We start from the raw sequence: 17,569 nt of genomic DNA on the forward strand, positions 1-17,569 counted from the left end.
TTTTGAAGTACCTGTAATTTGCAATCAAGGGGGGTATACCAATCTAATATGCCTAAAAGCGTATGTTCGGTGCGAAACTTGGCGAGTCGCTGTACTGCGCTTTTACGCTTATCGTCTTTGAGTCTTTGTTGAAGAAAAAGGAGAAGAGGGTGATGAAGAGGGACAAGAAGAGGCCGCTCTCTTATGAGCAGATTTGCTTGCCCTGTGAACACGTGAGCGGGAATCCCCTTGTACTTAATAACATAGTGTAACTCCCCTCCTCTCTGCTAAGGGGAGATAGTAGATGCTAAACTATCAGTTGCCTACGTCTAGAGTAGGTGTTCATATTCGTGCCTCCCCGTCAAGCAAATCACACAGCTTAAAAAGGAAGATATCATGAGTCTGCATATTTACTAGACAAGAAGATATTTTATTTCCATCTCTTGATGCATTTTTTTCTACTCACAAAGTCAAACAATATATCGTGTCTAATAACTCTTATAAAACTATGTGCACTATCATTCTAGTAGCAGAAAACCCTTTACTTAGCCAGAAGCTGCAGACTAAGCACCAAGGAGCTGCAAACCTTCTTACTTGGTATTGCGGTCCTGGCTGCGATAGTCTTTCAAGACTGACGCAAAGCTGCCGTCATAGCCAGTCCTCTCCATCCATTCCTTCACGCTCTTCACCCTTGTCGGCAAGATCTCATCAAGAAGCTTGTAATCCCGCTTGGTCAAATTATCCTTCCAAGTATTCCAAAATCCCGAAAAGTTCTCGCGGAATGTGAAGAGCGTTGGTTCATTGGGATTGGCAGAATGGCCCACCTTGGCGTCTGGTTCAGGGAAAATGCCCAACTTGAAATATTCGTCCAAAGTCACGTCCTTGTAAACCGCCTTCTTGCCGGTGACTTCCGTAAAGGCCGCTGCGAGATCCTTCCATGCGATGTCCTCTGTAGCGACATGCAATTCGAGTCCATTGCTTCGAGAGGGGTTGTCAAACAACCAGCGGGCGTAGGCACCGTAGTCCTCAAGATAGATGAGAGGGCATTCTCCCTCGCCAAGAGGGACCGCGAAGACCATGGTACTGGGGTCGTTGGGATCCGGGAACGGCCGAAGGATCTCTGTGAGACCTTCGATATACAAGCACGAGGTTAGGACGGACCACGCCATCGGGGTCGTAGACTGGGCGGCGATGTAATCAACGACTTTGCCTTTACCGTCAAGATGGCCCGTTCGATACTTGGGATCGTAGTTGCCCAGCTTGGTGGCATACTCAAGACCGGCATAGACAAAATGCTCGATGCGAAATTCTCTGGCCAGTTCATACAGTCGAATACCCCAATAGATCTCGGCCATTTCACCCGTGGCAAACCCATTGGTGTTGGCAAAAACGTACGAAACGCCCTTGAACGCTTCACGAAGGGTAGGCTCGTGGTAGGAGTCGCCCTCGAAAATGGTCACTCCTGGCAGTTTCGCCAATTCTTGAGCTTCCGCCGAGGACGCGCTTCTGGTGATAACGCGAACGGCATATTTGGAATCAGATGCCAATGCTTTCAACAATTGTCAGTGGCAATTGGTGCTATAGAGGAAGATGAGACCAACCTTTTACAACGGGCACTCCCTGTGCTCCTGTGCCGCCAATGACGAGGACAGTTTTCGTAGTGTTTGACATTATGCAAGATTGAGTCTTGAAAGTGATTCAAGAGTATTTTTGATAGAAGAGATTGAGTTGAAGTTGTTTGTGAATTGATTTAGATATTCGTTCAGTACAGAGCAGGCAGACCGTTATTTATATCTCCATTCACTCAGTGTCGCCGTCAGCAATAAAGGCCATGGCGTAGCATAGAAGCCTTGATTATCATACACATCGCATCCCCTTGGCAAATATTCTGGTGGAAGCTTCCAATGACAAATTCCCAGGTTCAATTTGCGTAGAGCTTTGCTACGTCATTATTGCTTGAGGTAAGCCACCTCGGCGTCTACGCTGTCAGCTATACAGTATCAAGAGAATAGAGATGCCCGAAATAGCGTTGCACGTTAAGCGAAGGATCGATTACTGATCAAGCTGCAGCTACGACGCACAGTGGTCGCCGTTGAAGGCTGAAGCCACGCTGAGCGAATTTCCGATTACTGATCATGCAGCAACGAATGGACGCCGTCCAAGGCTGAAGCCATGAGTAAGCGAATTATCGATTACTGAACAAGCATCAGTTATGAAGCATAGACGTCGTTGGAGGCCGCGGCTATGACTAAGTCAGAAGTTCGATTAATTCCTCCGACATAGTCTAGGACTTCTATGCAGTACACACCACGTTTGTGTCTCATCAAGTATGCTTGGTTGTTAAGGTTAGCTACAGTGTGGGGCAAAGTCGTTACTCTTTGCGCCCGGGCTCCTATTAAGCAACTGCCGAACTCGCCTGGCCAGATTAGGGCTTTAGATGGATGCAACTTTAATAGCCAGTCAATATTGAAGCCAGACAAGCCAGACTCGCCAGAAAGGCCAGCCTCGTTGTCATTTCTTGATAGATGGAGCGGCATCCAGAGCGGCATCATTTAAGTTTCTAATTAACTCCCTTAGTTAAACCAAGTGTTGCCTGACCTGACTGGTGCAAAACGTTTTTGCCTCCTACTGTATATACGTAGTTGCGTAGGCCTGCATGCAAACAAGTCATTTCGACCAATCAGCGACTTAATCTATAGCTCGGTAAAATCGTCTTGCTTACTTCTACAAATAATAATTAGCCTGGACAATTTGTCAATTGGAGCTACTCAAATATCCTAGCACTAACATGGGTTGTAGACTTTCGTACACTCCGTTCAGTGTCGCCCGATCAACACGCTTGATCTGCCGACGTCTTGCTATCTTTGTAATAGGTTCTTTGCTCAAAGATTTACTTTAATAGGAGAGATTATGTAACGTAGCATCAGGCATAGTATATACGCGTGTAGGCTGGACTGGCTTATACATCTAGATTACTGATCAGGTACATACTAGTATACTGCAGATAGTTGGTGTATTGAATCAGGTTCCTTTGATGATCAATCTTGAAGGTTAGATTTTACTGATTCTAGAATAAAAGATGGCCAAGACGCCGAAATTCAGCACATTCTTTTTTTTCCCCATCTTCATCAACTCTAATTCAACACAAGTTCTCTCCTATTCTCTATTAAATATTAGCAAACACGCTTAGCACTTGCCAAAATGATTACCGGACCAGTCGTCGAGATGTTGGCACGCAACAGGTACTGCCATGGAGATTAGCAATGAGTCAATGAAGCCACTAACAGCTTACAGCAAATTTATCAATCATTACAAAGCCCCGCCCGCGTTGATGCAGATGGTGAAAGGGATGCGGGCCTCAAGAGCTGGGGTCGTCGTCTTGTCTTGTTCGGACCCACGACTGAACCCATACCAGATTTTGGGCATCGACGAAACACTTAGTACGTTCTGATTTCTAGTCATCGTTTTGCCACCTTGTGACATGAGTTGGAATATGCTAGAAAGTGGTTTACTGTTTTCCTGCTTACACGGACAAAATTATGAATAGAGGCTACCATGGTGCGAAATGCCGGAGGCAGAGCATTTGACGCAATTCGAACTTTGTCTGTACTCCAGACCATTGGTGCCCCAGGGACAATTGTTGTAATGCATCACACTGGTAAGTACCTCACAAAACCGAATCTGGTAGCGTGTCAACAGAACTGATACGATCTAGACTGCGGAATGACCCATTTTCACGACGCCGACATTAAAAAAGCGCTTGTGGAAATCGCACCACAAGAGAAGACTTCAATCGAAGCTAGTAAATTTGGAGAAATTAAAAACAGGTATGCCGCACGCAGGATTGGTAGCACGTCATTCTAATAGTTGTCACAGCATCGAAGAGAGTATCAGAGAGGACATTGAGCTCCTCAAGGCTTCGCCTCTGATCAAGGACGATACGCAGATAATTGGTCTCGCATATGACACTGCTACAGGTGCTCTTACAGAAGTGGAAGAAGCAAAGAGCGCGTTATGAGTTCCTAGAGTAGCATGATTGATTTTACTTAATACAGTTGAGCTCATAGACTTAATAATATCTGGATTGTCAAATGAAAGAAGTTAGTGTTGTAATACGATTGATAGGGTGACACAGACTGAACCTGAAGTGGAAGAAGTGACATGGCACGCCGCCGATGACCAGAATTACATAAAACGCCCGACCCAGGTCGCCGACGACATACTGAAGACGCGCACCAATGATGGCCCCAGGCACGTCGCTGACTCCCCATAGACAGCCAATGATGGTCATCAAAATGCCGCGCTCTGGGCGTCATGAGCGCTGAGATAGATTCCGGAGCCCCCACGTCGGCCAACATGCGGCCAACAACCAGGGCACTTAGGTTGGACCCAGCTCCGCACACATCTGAGCTAACTCAAAGCAAAGCGACGAACACGAGAAACAGGCACTTCGTGTCAAAAGAAGGAAACAGATCGCCAGCCGGGCGGATAATGGCCGCAGCCCATTAGGAACTCAACGTTCGCCCAGGCCAGTTGTTCCATGTGACGAAAGGCCTCCACACTGAGGCCCTGTATCATTGATGTCTGTTGAAATAGTGGTATCGAGGTCATAGATGAAGCAGCTTATATACAATGGCAGCAGAAGGAGAATCACCGCAGCCCTATTATTTGGTGCCGCGGTTCACTGTTTGGAACGTCTTCTCTCTGCTCTTTGATCTTATCTTGAGGTTCTTTGCTATTTGCGCTCGCTGATATTGGACTCTTTGGATGTGAGAATGTTTGTCGATGCATCATAGCCAGTCGGAGCCTTCAAGCTGCTTTTTGTCGCCTTATAGAAAATCCATTCTCAGTGGATCCAGCACCTACAAAAAGCAGAGCGGAAAAAGTCGATTACCAGTGGAGTTGTTTACAAATCATCCCTTTGTTGAGACGTGGTATTAATTACTAAAGTTACTTGGTTACACAGGTTGGAAAATCTCTGTGCATTGCAGCACGTAGCAAAGCCTCATATCAACACCTGATTGAAGGCATCGAGACATGCAGCGGTACATTCATGTTATTCAGCAGACTTCTTAGCAATGGATGTGATTTGTGCATCAGCCCTAGCGACTACTAGATCTGCATTAGTGCCAGATCTTGGCCTCTCGCAGTTAGAGCCTCCCATATGGAGCTTACTCAATTGGGCATCTGGATATTCACAACACGATGCAAATGGTATCTTGATGCAAATGGAATCTTGCTTTAGCAAAAGACTAATAATTATATCTTCTTCAGCAAAAATAAGCTGCTAATAATTGCTTTGACGAGTTTCTTTATGCGGAGTAGTACAGGTCTTGGCAGTTAAGATCCCCTTTGCGAATCAGTGTCTTATAGTGCAGTTAAATAGAGCCATTCCTGTATATACTCCCTCTGAATCATCAACGGGGTTGAATATATATTTAACATAAACGAGATAGGCGAGATATATGACTGGATAAAAACGATTTATATCAGCAGAAATTTAGCGTCTAGCCGTCATGTCTCAGCGCCTAAAAGAAGCGTGGTCCTCAATGTTCATGGTGCTCAAAATTAGCTTGACAGGACGCGACTTACCCTGTGGCATATGTGACATAAAAAAGCATGTGGCGCATGCCCATGTACATGTGGTCTTGACTGTATTGGATTTGGGTGATGGTTGAATCAAATAAGCATGAAGAGAAGGCATATCGTGGACTTGAGCACCTGACGTTGGTGACCCGACCCAAGGTATTTCCTACTAGGTTGTTCTTGACTCTGATGTCGTAAAAAGAACAGGTAGGACCTGATATGTAGGCATCTTCAGCCATACAGCCTACAGCGTGCTTTGGGTATCAAGTAAAATAGTATAGTAAGCATAAATAAAAACATCAACTGCTAGCGAGTATTTTGCAAGAATTCAAGACGAAAATAAATAAAAAGGATGCCCAGGCCCGAGGATTCGAACCCCGGATCTGCTCCCCCCTAAAGGGCATGTCTCTGCACAATAGGCAACTCCGCGTGTCACCAGCCGTGCTACCATTGCACCAGCCTAGGTTTATTTTTTCGGTTGTGGTATAGATAGCAAACTTTATCATATTACCCCTTGTCCAAGAGAAACAGGTGAGTGTTATCCGTTATCTGGGGACCCTTGAACGATAGATTGGCGCATATAAAGTTGTGCTGAAACCGGCAATTCGCGCAGAATAAAAAGTCAAAATGGATGGATGATAACTTGAGCTGTGGTGATGGAGAGAAGTGGGTTTAAGTACCGCCAAATACTCCACTCTTTAAACAAACAGAGATCCGCAAAATAGATTCATGTTCCCTGTTCTATTATGGGCCACTACCCACTAGGTACGTACAGCACATGTACTTATTCTAAGCCATGGAAATGGACACAGCACAAGTTTTTTGCAAAAGCTCCATGTTCTCTTATGAAAGGGAATATACTGTCTATGAGGCGGGGTATTTTCTTTCTCAATAGCCATGCGAGTGAACCCAATGCATTCTCTAAATCACCAGATAGCGTTAACACAAAGACGAGGATAAATCGCTCCAAGACTTGCACGGTCGCCCGCTTATCTAGCGAGAGAGGCGAGTGATGGGTACTAACTGGTTGGAATCTTCTACATATTGACGGATGAAAAGGAAATACATGTTATTTGAACGTGATATTGTAATAACAATCTTTCTGACTGCCAAAACGACACTATAAGGTAGGATCTAGCTCAATTAGTGCGGGGTTGACGAGGATCGATATCTATACTGACTTACAAGATGAATTGAGGGGATTGCATCAATCCATGATCCTAAAACTACGAAATGAATCCAGATTTACTTTTCTAATCTCTTTTGTATACTTATATGGTCAGTGCTAGCAAGGCGTCTACTATAGCATACATGTAACTACAACTTCTACGATTCAGACCATGACTCGTATTGCTTACCTAGAGGTACTGAATCTCGACGATTCACAGCAACAAATATCTCTTGTCGGTAATGGAAGCTACCTTGTGTAGTATCACAGAAGAGGAGTCCAGGCTGAAACGTCATGATTACTTTCCCGGAGCCACTCAAAACTCCGTGGCCACTCGGGCCCTGCAGGCAACTTCCCCGAGTGTAACGATGAAACAATGCAAGCCACCATCAAACTGCGAGTTCCGCAAACTTTCAAGCGGAAAATGTATTCGTCCTAAAGCGGGATAAATACCTTGCACTCCCTTCTTCGTCGCTGAGACACGCATACCACACACCATGCTCCGGCCGCTGCGCCGAGGTGGTATTCTGCAGGCTTTGGGTGTGTTACTGTTCCCCCACAAGGCTGCAGTGATGCTACCGTATTCCACTACACCTACCCAGTCAGGACACAAATGCATCCAGTCCTTTGCTTGGCACGGATTCGCTTGGAGAATGGCGGATTTCGCAACTTTGCATACCACCTGGCCGCGTAGTAGGTCATGAAAATGATATTCCAAGGTGTATCTGCTCCTCCCCTCACACTGATGAGATTGTCTATAAGTAGCTGTAAGAGTCAAAGGCTGCTCTCTGCTCATAGTCAAAGATTATGTGTCCTCTGTGCTCCGCTAAATTGGCAAGAAGACATCTGCAAGAATACAATATGGCGATTCTTGTATACGACTTGGCTCCTTTAGTGTCATTGAAGCCTATTGTGGCCCTGCCGTTGTTGGCAGTCTCGTTGGTAAGACCATGACTTATCATAGCTATTATTAGCCGTTGGCTAATAAAGAAACTAGGGTGTACTTTACGTCGCCTACACTGTGGTTTACAACCTATTCTTCCATCCCTTGAGAAAGTTCCCTGGCCCAAAGCTTTGGGCTGTTCATTATGGGTTTTACGCTTGCCTGGAATTATCCGGCGACGGCCATCGAAGAATGGTAGAAGTCCATCAGAAATACGGTCCGGTTGTCAGAGTTGCTCCCGACCATCTGGCCTTTTGTCACCCAGATGCAATCCACGACCTTTCGGGCCACCGCAAATCTGGCCAACTGGAAAATCCAAAGGAAACCGTTCGTTACATGGCCAGCAGCGGCTCAATCCTCGCAGCAAACCGTGAAGACCACTCGCGCATGCGAAAGAGTATAGCCAATGGGTTTTCACAGCAAGCGATGCTCAATCAACAGCCTTTAATTACAGTCTATATTAATATGCTCTTTGAACGCCTCCGCGGATTTTATGTTGACGAAAAAACATTTGACATATCATCCTGGTTCAACTACACGACTTTTGACATTGTCGGCGACTTAGCCTTTGGCGAACCCTTTGGGTGTCTAAAAGAATCTACTTACCACCCTTGGGTAGCATTCATCTTTGACTGTATTAAAAACATGGCGGTCGACTCAGCGTTTAGACGCATGGGGTTCCTTTATAAGCTTCTTGTCTTACTAACCCCAAAGTCTATCCTCATCAAGTATAAAGAGCATAGCGAATTATCCACGCAAAAAGTTCACCAAAGGCTAAGCATTAACACAGAGCGAAAAGACTTTATGGCATCCATGCTAGCCAAGAGTGGAAAAGACGTAAGCAGATGAAAGAACTCCTAGACAGAGCGCTCAAGACACAAAGCGTTTATCGTTTATAGTTACCAAATTACTAACGCATGAGCACAGGCATTGACTTTCCATGAACTCTGTGCTAATGCTACCATTCTAATTCTAGCCGGTTCAGAGACGACGGCGACGGCTCTTTGTTCAGTTACATATTACCTTGGTTTAAACCCTGGGCCGTTGAATAAGTTGTGTGATGAAGTGCGATCTACTTTTAAAACAGAAGAAGAGATTGATATCTTAAGCGTCGGTCGCTTAGAATATATGCCCGCTGTACTAAATGAAGCAATAAGACTTCATACACCAGGTCCTGGCACAGGGCCTCGAACTATTAATGAGAATGGTGATACAATTGCAGGCCACTTTGTTCCCCCCCGGAGTAAGTACAACTCAAATCCTCTAAGCAGTCGTGGGAACACTTACACATGTATTGTTACAGACCCATATTGAAATCTGGTTTTGGACTGCGTTCCATTTCCCTGAGTACTGGACTCGGGCTGAGGAGTTTATACCAGAGCGATGGCTGGGAGATCCAGAATTTAAGAATGACAAAAGAGAGATTTTTACTCCTTTTTCTGTTGGCCCACGAGGTTGCATCGCCAAGAAGTGAGTTTCTCCTGAAGCGATCTAATTCTAGATCATTACTAAGGCAGCATATCCTTATTTAGTCTTGCTCTTACTGAAATGCGCCTCATCATGGCTAGATTGGTATGGAACTATGACATTGAACTTGCTGAAGAAAGTATTGGTTGGGATAAGAGGTGCAAGTGCTATATTGCATTCGAAAAGGGGCCTCTGTATGTTCGCCTGAAGCCCAGAGCATGAAAAAAGGACAGGACAGGACAGAGTTTGCATTCATTTATCTAAACTTGATGGCATCCACCTTTCTAGGGGTGCTTCTTTTCTCTTTTTCTTTCTTTTTCAGCGTTGTTGGAGAATATCGCCGCTGAGCTAGGTATCCACAGGGGAGATGGGGTGGGAATTGGTGCGATGGATTTAGGAGTGGTTGGAGCTCAGCCAGCGCTTCATCTCGCTGTTTTGAGAGATGCGATTGTTTTCTGAGGGATTTGACAGAATTACCTAGGCATTTACTTATTCAAATTTGTGCTTGTTCTGTTAGCATAGCAATACGATAATCTGGATCAAATTTTGGTGGCGTTTTATTAGGCAGGTTTTAGGTAGGGGAACTTTATCTTTCCGAACATACAATGTGCCGCCCAAGGTTTCCCAAAAAATATGAGAAAGCCTGCCTTGAATCCTAGCAAATAAATACGGAACTAGTGAGCCGCTGATGCATGAATTGTGGGCAGTCGTCCATATTGTGTGGCTCAGCTCCGGCGACGGACTTTACACTCATGCAATGACCCTTGTCATATACAGCGTGGGTGTTTAGCGACCAGAGAGCATTGGTGTCTGGGGACTTACTGGGAGCATTGGAGACTGCTAAGAAGTGTGTTGATATAAAGACTACGTGCAATCTAATTATATTATATTGACTAATCATACGGTCAAATGGCAGAATAAGTGAGCCGAACGGAAGCAGCAACCAGCTGAAAGAAGCAGTCACCCAATTAATTATGGTATCATTCGCACCATGCATTAATTCATCCGTTACCTCACTTCCATTCTGTATACCACTTTTGGACCACGGTGTTGATGTCGTTAATCCCACATCGACGTTCATTTACATAATCTAGACAAAGTTGCCCAAAAGCCCTCTTCGCTTAAATATGTACGAAGAAGTATTTGGTAGACTCCAGTCACCGTTAGACTCGGGTACTTGTTTTCTACAGCATGCTAGGTGTTGATCTAGTAGTATGTAAGGAGTGTTGCATTTTCCATGCAATCACATGCTCCCTGGGGCGTAGGGCGGCTTCTAACAATACTTGTCATGAAACTGCGATCGACTTGATTCTGTTATTTAGGGAGCTGCCTGATAATTGAGAGAGCGATCGGAGCGATCGGCAGCGCGCAAAATGGAAGTCTGAGTGACCGGTCACAAGGAACAATCGCTTGTTACAAAATGGCGTATCAAATTCCAGAATCGGCAAAATATGAGATAATACGAGTAGCGAGAAGATCTCGATCAGCGTAAGAGTGCCCCGCAGTGTGATTAATACCTCCATGAACAGCCATTGCATTAGTTGCACATTAATTAGAACAAAACTCCAATCCCGTGTTTTGCTTATCCTTGAATTGTGATTGGCGCTTCTTTTCGGTAACTGTCCTTTTTATTACCCACATGTAGTAGTAGGTTCTCGTACTTAAGGATACATCAGACGCGGAATTTTAGCCGACATAGTCTATTCCATAGCATCTCGACCACTTCCTCGAGGCAAATAGTACTAGCTTTATATTTGTACTCACTTTCCTTTAATTGCCCATTTTCTACCTATGGATATAGTCGCCATGGTCAAGCTCAATAATCTTTTCAGCGAACAGCAGTTTCCTCAAGCTTCGTTCTTATTTAGGTCTGTCTGTTGGACACTGAGTTACAAAGGCGAAAATTGTACATCAGACAGAAAAAGAACAAGGCTAATCGAAATCTTCGCCTCTTGGCTTAGCCATCCACTTCCTTATAAATTCTAAGATAATCTTTTCAAGTTCCTGTCCATGTGTGAAGCTCAGAAAATGAACGCCGCCCTCCATCACGACCAATTTTGCCTCGGGCGCATTAGTAAACATTCTAACTTCCTTTTCCGCGTTGGCGACACTGAACACAACGTCATTTGTTCCCTATTTTTGTCAGATACTAGAATAGATTGAATAGCAATATGAAACGGATCAAATACCTGCATCCACAGCACTGGACATCGGATATGAGGTAGCCGGGCATATAGTCCGTCTCGAGAAGCCAGACAAACAGCAGCCATGCAAATCAGCTTCTTCCCGTCATCTCCTGAATAAGCATTTTGGATAGACTCGAACCATTTTTGTGTCAAATCTGCAGTCACTTTCTCTCCGTAGCCAATGCTCATCAAAAAGCCAACGTACCCACTGCCGGGCTCGAAATTATCGTGGGGCGTAAGGTCAGCGCTCTTTGCGACCAGGGTGGAGGTGGCCTGCGGGCCGTTCCAGCAGCCCAACTCTCGACTTTCTGGGGATTCAGAATCCATAGAGGTGCCAATGAGAATAATGCCATTGATCTTTTGAATGCGATTAATGTGTGGAACATATCATGGCTTAGGTATGGTAGACTAACCGTCTGGGGTGAAAGAAGTGCCATTCGCGCAGCTATCCATCCTCCCTGGGACGTGCCAGCTACGAAGACCTGATTAACGCCAAGGACATCCAGAAGCTGGATATTCATAATTGCTGAGTCCCAGTATGTAAATGTTTCGCTCTTTGTTCTTGTGGCACCATGTCCAAGGGGTTCGATGGCAAGAAGGTTGAACTTGCTAGCCAGCCGCTCACTTTCAAATTCCGGCTGGTAGTAATCCGAAGTTGTGGTAAATGGATTAATCAATACCAGAGTTGGAAGGGACGAATCGGTAAAAGAATGTCTATATCCAACATCAATGCCTCCTAAATGAGGAACAAGTTTTGTCTTGGCGTGTTCTGCCATTGTCAAGTAGGGCCATCCAGCAGGAGTGGTTATCAGCAAAATTAGGGAAACGACTCAGAGTGATTAAGAAGCATCTAAACAGGCAATAAATAGGGGAAATAAACAGGATTTTCAATCACCTGTTCATACTATTACCGGAGTTGTCCGTTATTTCTATTGGCGATATAGAATTGACCAAGATTCCTAACTCCCCGACGGGCCGACGGGCCGTCTGCATGTCTCATTTGTATGATCGCAAAAAAATGATAAATACAGTTCAACGAATCCAACGGTTAACGTTAATTTCCGGACATAGTTTTCTAATTGACTCTTTTTTACTCTACTTTTCTCTTACGTTTAGCTTCATTCATATACAACCTTACACAAGATGGTGGGTATGACATCGGTGTTTATGCGATGAGCTGTATGACTTACTTGTAGCGTTAGACTGTCCAAAAGTTCCACGTAGGAATTATTGGAGCTGGAATCGGTGGCCTTGCGGCTGCAATTGCCCTTCGTCGAGCCGGTGTTGAAGTTAGTCTGCTGGAAGGCGCTGCGAAATTAGGAGAAGTATGCATCCTTAGTCTTGTTTAAGATTTCACGGCTGACAGGATATCACCATGCTATAGATTGGCGCCGGCATCCAAATGACCCCTAATGTGTCTGTCCTCCTTCAAAGATGGGGAGTCGACAAAGTGATTGGAGACAACCTAGTTCAGATCGAAGAACTCAACATGCGTCGTAAAGATGGCACCAAAGTTGGATACACTGACATTCCTGTTCTGGAGAAAGCTTTGGGACGACCCTGGTGGCTTGTCCATCGCGCTCACCTCCATGAAGGACTGGTAGAGGTAGCAGAGCAGCTGGGCGCAGTGATCCACATTGACTCTCGTATGGTTGAGATTGAGTATGACTCTGAGGACAGAGTAACAGCAAAGACAGCCAAGGGCGACTTACACAGATTCGACTTGTGTATCGGCGCTGATGGAGTCAACAGCGTTGTTCGCCAAGCACTTTTCCCTAAAGTCATACCGGAGTGTCCAACTACAAACTGTGCATACAGGGCGATTGTGCCGTACGATCTCATTCGTCGAGACCCAGTTGCAAAGGAGATTGTCGATAAACTGACTATGGAAGTCTGGATGGGACCTGATGCTTACGTTATTTCATATCCCATCAGCGGTGGCGATGTCTTCAACATGGTGCTCTCGCATCATCCGCCTAAGAAGCTCCAGGCTACTCAACACGACGTCCCGATTCAGGAGTTGCAATTTGAGTACAAAGATTTTGATCCCAGAATCAAAAGGATCATTGATATGGTTCCACAAACAGTAAGTAGCCCATAAAGACTTCTCGCTTATACATTAAGCGCTTTCCTAATCACAAATTTACTAGTCTCGCTGGCCTTTGCTGGTTACTGGGCCCTTGGAATCATGGTCCTCGCCCAAGAAGAACGTGGTTTTAATGGGTGACGCCGCCCATTCAATGGTCAACCACATGGCACAAGGCGCTGCCACAGCTATGGAAGACGGAGCCTTTTTGGGCAAATTTATTGGCGCAGTTGTGCAAGGCAAGCTCACTTTGACGGAGGCCGTCAAGCTTTACGAAACTGAGCGTATGCCAAAGGCGTACATGAAGCAACAGGTTTCATTCATCAACGGTGCAATTTGGCATCTGCCAGATGGCACGCAGAGCCGACAGCGTGACGCTGCGATGGCTGATGAGATGGAGGGAAAGTACTTCATTCGGAGCAGCAACCTTTATGGAGACCCGCAGACTGTCTTGGAGGTTTATGGATATGACGCCGAAGGTCATGCCGAAGAGTCGCTCAGTCGGGTGTTGAACGGAGGAAAAGATGCTGTTGATCCCGAGACTGGCGTTCAGCGCACCACGGAGAATAAGTATATGGGATGGTTCACGAATCAGGCTCCAAAGCAGAAGCAAGCGGCGCTTTAACGGCATGCGCATGGATGACTTTTCTCCCATGAAAGAGACTGTTTGTACAAGTATTTATTTTACTTTTGTAATTTATTCAATATTACGTTTTAACCAGCTGACCAGCCATACCTTCAATACCCTAAAATGAAACTACCATGATACACGAAGACCTCCACCTTGAATCATTTCACAATTCGCTTTATAAGAACAAAGCTACACTTCTAATCCAGGAGTTGAACTTCTTCCTCCTCGTTTTTCTTTATACGCTGTATATGAAATATCTACTTGTAACCATGTTTCTAAGTAACTATCTTAAAAACAACCATATCGTGCTCACTTACGTGGAGCAAGTTCCCCATTCCTTTTGGCCCTTTTTGGTTAAGATAACCATCCCCCCGCAGATCCAGAACTTGGGGTTTAGCTCTACAACCGGCTCAACGCCACCACTCTATGAGGCGTCTTGGGGTTCCGGCGGAGCACTTCCGACGGCGGCACAATGCCGGCTCAGCTCCCTCTACATATACTCCCCTACGGCACGGGGAGCGCTTCCGCTTTAACAAAGCAGACTGACTCTTTACTATGGCTTCCCCGGTACTTCCCCCAAGCAAGCGGCGACGAGTTACTCTTGCGTGCAGTTTATGCCGACGCCGGAAGTCCCGCGTAAGTATTAGATCAGACGCTTGCGATAAGCATCGAGTTGCTGACATAACTCTCGTATCTGGACAATTTCATAGTGCAGCGGTGATCACCCCTGCACATTATGCCAAGAGTTGGGCGCGGAGTGCCAATACCCAGATAGTTCTACTCCTTCTAATTTGACGGTGGGGAGAAGGTGAGAATTATCGCATGCACATATTGACTTTTGTCCCGCCTACTGATCGCAGAAACAGTTACATCTCCCAGCTTGAGCAGAGGTTACAAGATATTGAAAGCTCCCTCCAGCAACTCCATAGTGCCCAGAGCGATGGACGAGCTACACTATTGAATCGCGAAGACCATGATACTCCTGCCAATAACTCAATTATAGTCGTCGAGGAGCATCAATCTGTGCTGCGCCCATCAACCCTGGAAAGCCATGACGCAACTGAGCTAGGAGAGATTGACATCTCGGAAAATGCCATAGATGGCATGGGCGCCATGAAATTCACAAATGAAGAAGACTGCGGGTTTTTCGGTACGCCACCAAACGCCAATCTCTCAGAAGGGAGGGAAGAGAAAAGAATATCCCGGCAGCTAACTCATTCAAGGTCCCTCGTCAAATATTGCGTTTATGCGCTACATATCTCGCGCTATACTACAAGCTAAATCAGGAAACGAATTAGTTGATGCTATAACGCCAACAGACCAGAGACACAGAGGGATCGTAAACGTCTCCAAATCCAGGGCCCCATCCCCCGGACCAACTCCAGGCAGGACTAACAACTTGATGAGAAACGCGGGAGTGAATATATATGCATTACCATCAGAAGAGCGGACGTGGAGCTTGATTCAGCAATACTTTCTCAAAACCGGGCAGCTCTTACCATTTATCCATGAGCCGTCTTTCTGTAAAACATATCTCCAGATGAAAAACGAGCGTTTTCGCGCCGTCCGGCGAACCTGGCTAGGCTTGCTTAATATTATTCTTGCCATTGCAACAAGCTTGTCAGCAAAAGACGACATACCTGTTGATAAGAGGATACAAGAGTCCGATGTTTACTACCAACGGGCAAATGGCCTATGCGATCGCGACTCCAGACGAAATGCAAGTCTGGAAATGGGTATGTATATGCAGCGAGCAATAGTATCTATCTGTTTTTTCCGACCCATGTTATTGATGCTAACTTGTTTTCTTCCTATAAAGTACAATATCTGTTAATTCTAGGCCAATATCTCCAGGGAACTCAAAAGTCCGTTCAGGCTTGGACTACACATGGACTAGCTATTTCAGCGGCTTATCAACTGGGTTTACATTCACCTGACGCGAACCGGGGATTTTCACCTCTAGAATGTGAGATTCGCAAGCGGACCTGGTATGGATGTATTCTTCTTGATCGGTATGTTAGTTTATGTCCTGTGATGAGGTGGGTGCTGATAAATCCTCGGTCTAGTACTCTAAGTATGACATTTGGTCGTCCATGTACCATTCCTGAGTCATACATAAAACTTGACATGCCTCTTAACGATATGCAAATGCTTGGCCCGAATTTGGAGGTGGAGCCATGCCCTCAGCTCGATGGGGCCTTCTTCACAGCTGCCATGTAAGCGCTCAGAATCATTTCTTCGTAAATCATAACATTATTAACGATAGTCAGAAAGCTTTATGCCATCCTCTACAATGTGTTAGATTCGTGCTACGGACAGAACCTCGGCTTTGAAGACCCCGCATCCGTTTCCAGTGCCATCTCTCGCGTGTTTGACGGACAACACCAATTAGACCTTTGGCGGCTTCAGCTAGTCCCATCCTTGGGCTTTCGTGTCTGGGATACACCAATGAGCTCCGAGGATGTTGAGAAAATGGACAAAGACTTGATCATCAGCCATAGGTTCAGCATTGTTCTCTCAGTGCGCTACAATAACCTCCGAATTTTGCTTCATCGTCGGCATTTAGAAAGCCTTCTGAAATCCCTCGGGACTTCCGAGAATGATTCAATCAATGGTGATAAAAGGCTTCTGAGGCAAATGAGTCTCAACAGCGTGGAATCCTGCGTCGAATCCGCCATTTCCATCATCTCAATAGTTCATTGTATAACGTTGTCTAGTAGCTGGCGGCGCGAGTTGCTAGGCGCGTGGAACTATTCTCTTTACTACAGTAAGCATTACCTCGTCTTGTATACCGAGCTAAACGGCATCAAACTCACCGCTTAATAGCATTCAATGCCGCGCTAGTTATTTTTGCGTCTCTCATGATAGTATCCACATCCAAAGAGGCCCTCAATGACACGTCCATTGGGATAAAGGTGAATCAGTCACGTTCCTGCATAGAACACGCAATTGAAGCACTACGATGCCTTGATTCCGGAAACCGAGTCATTGAGCGCTGTGCAGAGTATCTTGCCCAACTTTCTTTAATCTTGAGTGCTATGGGTAAGTGACATGCTACGAACTACCGTTCTTGTGACTCTCTCCTTTCTCAACATCCTTTCTCAACAAAATATATGGCCCATTTTGCAAAAGTATGTCTACCAGCCAGTAACTAACTAGGTTCAAAACGATAGATCGAAATGAGTCAGACACAAGCAGTAGTGGGATGCGGAACTTTCCGATTGAACATTCGTCAGATGTTTTTCCGCCCAGTGGACTTGAATCCTATATGGACCTAGGAGAATTCATGGTTGATGGGGATTTTGACTTTTTAGCGGACTTTTTGGTCATGCAGAATGGAAAGCATCAATCCTGAACCAGTATGCAGATAGGCAAGAGACTCGGTAGATCCCTATGCTAAACATGTATGATGCTTTGATCAGAAACACTATTGGCGACACTAATGGAACTAATGTTATCATACACGTATAATGGTTTCTATTCGATAGAACAACGAGTAATGAACCCTGCCTGCAGTGGTTTT

General features: G+C 45.4%; 6 protein-coding genes and 1 non-coding gene across 7 annotated transcripts; 4 read left to right on the plus strand and 3 right to left on the minus strand.

Annotated features, from left to right (window-relative positions):
• Positions 1 to 569: 569 nt before the first annotated feature.
• On the minus strand, positions 570 to 1,717 carry TrAtP1_009836 (uncharacterized protein; the record flags this gene model as incomplete). Its single annotated transcript, XM_014091118.2, has 2 exons — positions 1,581 to 1,717; positions 570 to 1,528 (listed from the first exon to the last, which is right to left on the minus strand). Exons 1-2 carry the CDS (start codon positions 1,648 to 1,650, stop codon positions 570 to 572), a joined length of 1,029 nt encoding a protein of 342 aa, XP_013946593.1. The 5' UTR covers positions 1,651 to 1,717.
• Positions 1,718 to 3,310: 1,593 nt separating this feature from the next.
• Positions 3,311 to 3,997, plus strand: TrAtP1_009837 (uncharacterized protein; the record flags this gene model as incomplete). Its single annotated transcript, XM_066114463.1, has 4 exons — positions 3,311 to 3,419; positions 3,527 to 3,637; positions 3,695 to 3,806; positions 3,856 to 3,997. The coding sequence occupies 4 exons, from the start codon at positions 3,311 to 3,313 to the stop codon at positions 3,995 to 3,997; spliced, it is 474 nt and encodes a 157-aa protein (XP_065970559.1).
• Positions 3,998 to 5,918: 1,921 nt separating this feature from the next.
• Positions 5,919 to 6,031, minus strand: TrAtP1_009838. The gene has a single exon. It is a non-coding gene; the product is annotated as a tRNA-Ser (tRNA).
• Positions 6,032 to 7,594: 1,563 nt separating this feature from the next.
• Positions 7,595 to 8,525, plus strand: TrAtP1_009839 (uncharacterized protein; the record flags this gene model as incomplete). Its single annotated transcript, XM_014091116.2, has 2 exons — positions 7,595 to 7,675; positions 7,731 to 8,525. The coding sequence occupies 2 exons, from the start codon at positions 7,595 to 7,597 to the stop codon at positions 8,523 to 8,525; spliced, it is 876 nt and encodes a 291-aa protein (XP_013946591.2).
• A 2,550-nt stretch (positions 8,526 to 11,075) lies between these two features.
• Positions 11,076 to 12,105, minus strand: TrAtP1_009840 (uncharacterized protein; the record flags this gene model as incomplete). The annotated part of the gene is made up of 3 exons (XM_014091115.2): positions 11,076 to 11,276; positions 11,333 to 11,686; positions 11,743 to 12,105. The coding sequence occupies 3 exons, from the start codon at positions 12,103 to 12,105 to the stop codon at positions 11,076 to 11,078; spliced, it is 918 nt and encodes a 305-aa protein (XP_013946590.2).
• Positions 12,106 to 12,472: 367 nt separating this feature from the next.
• Positions 12,473 to 14,040, plus strand: TrAtP1_009841 (uncharacterized protein; the record flags this gene model as incomplete). The annotated part of the gene is made up of 4 exons (XM_066114464.1): positions 12,473 to 12,479; positions 12,554 to 12,654; positions 12,714 to 13,415; positions 13,480 to 14,040. The coding sequence occupies 4 exons, from the start codon at positions 12,473 to 12,475 to the stop codon at positions 14,038 to 14,040; spliced, it is 1,371 nt and encodes a 456-aa protein (XP_065970560.1).
• Positions 14,041 to 14,518: 478 nt separating this feature from the next.
• TrAtP1_009842 (uncharacterized protein) lies at positions 14,519 to 16,869 on the plus strand (the record flags this gene model as incomplete). Its single annotated transcript, XM_066114465.1, has 7 exons — positions 14,519 to 14,682; positions 14,762 to 14,854; positions 14,913 to 15,196; positions 15,270 to 15,782; positions 15,887 to 16,058; positions 16,113 to 16,262; positions 16,317 to 16,869. The coding sequence occupies 7 exons, from the start codon at positions 14,519 to 14,521 to the stop codon at positions 16,867 to 16,869; spliced, it is 1,929 nt and encodes a 642-aa protein (XP_065970561.1).
• Between the last annotated feature and the right edge of the window lie 700 nt (positions 16,870 to 17,569).

This window comes from Trichoderma atroviride, chromosome 5, assembly GCF_020647795.1.
Source record: "Trichoderma atroviride chromosome 5, complete sequence".
In the NCBI taxonomy this organism is placed as follows: domain Eukaryota; kingdom Fungi; phylum Ascomycota; class Sordariomycetes; order Hypocreales; family Hypocreaceae; genus Trichoderma; species Trichoderma atroviride.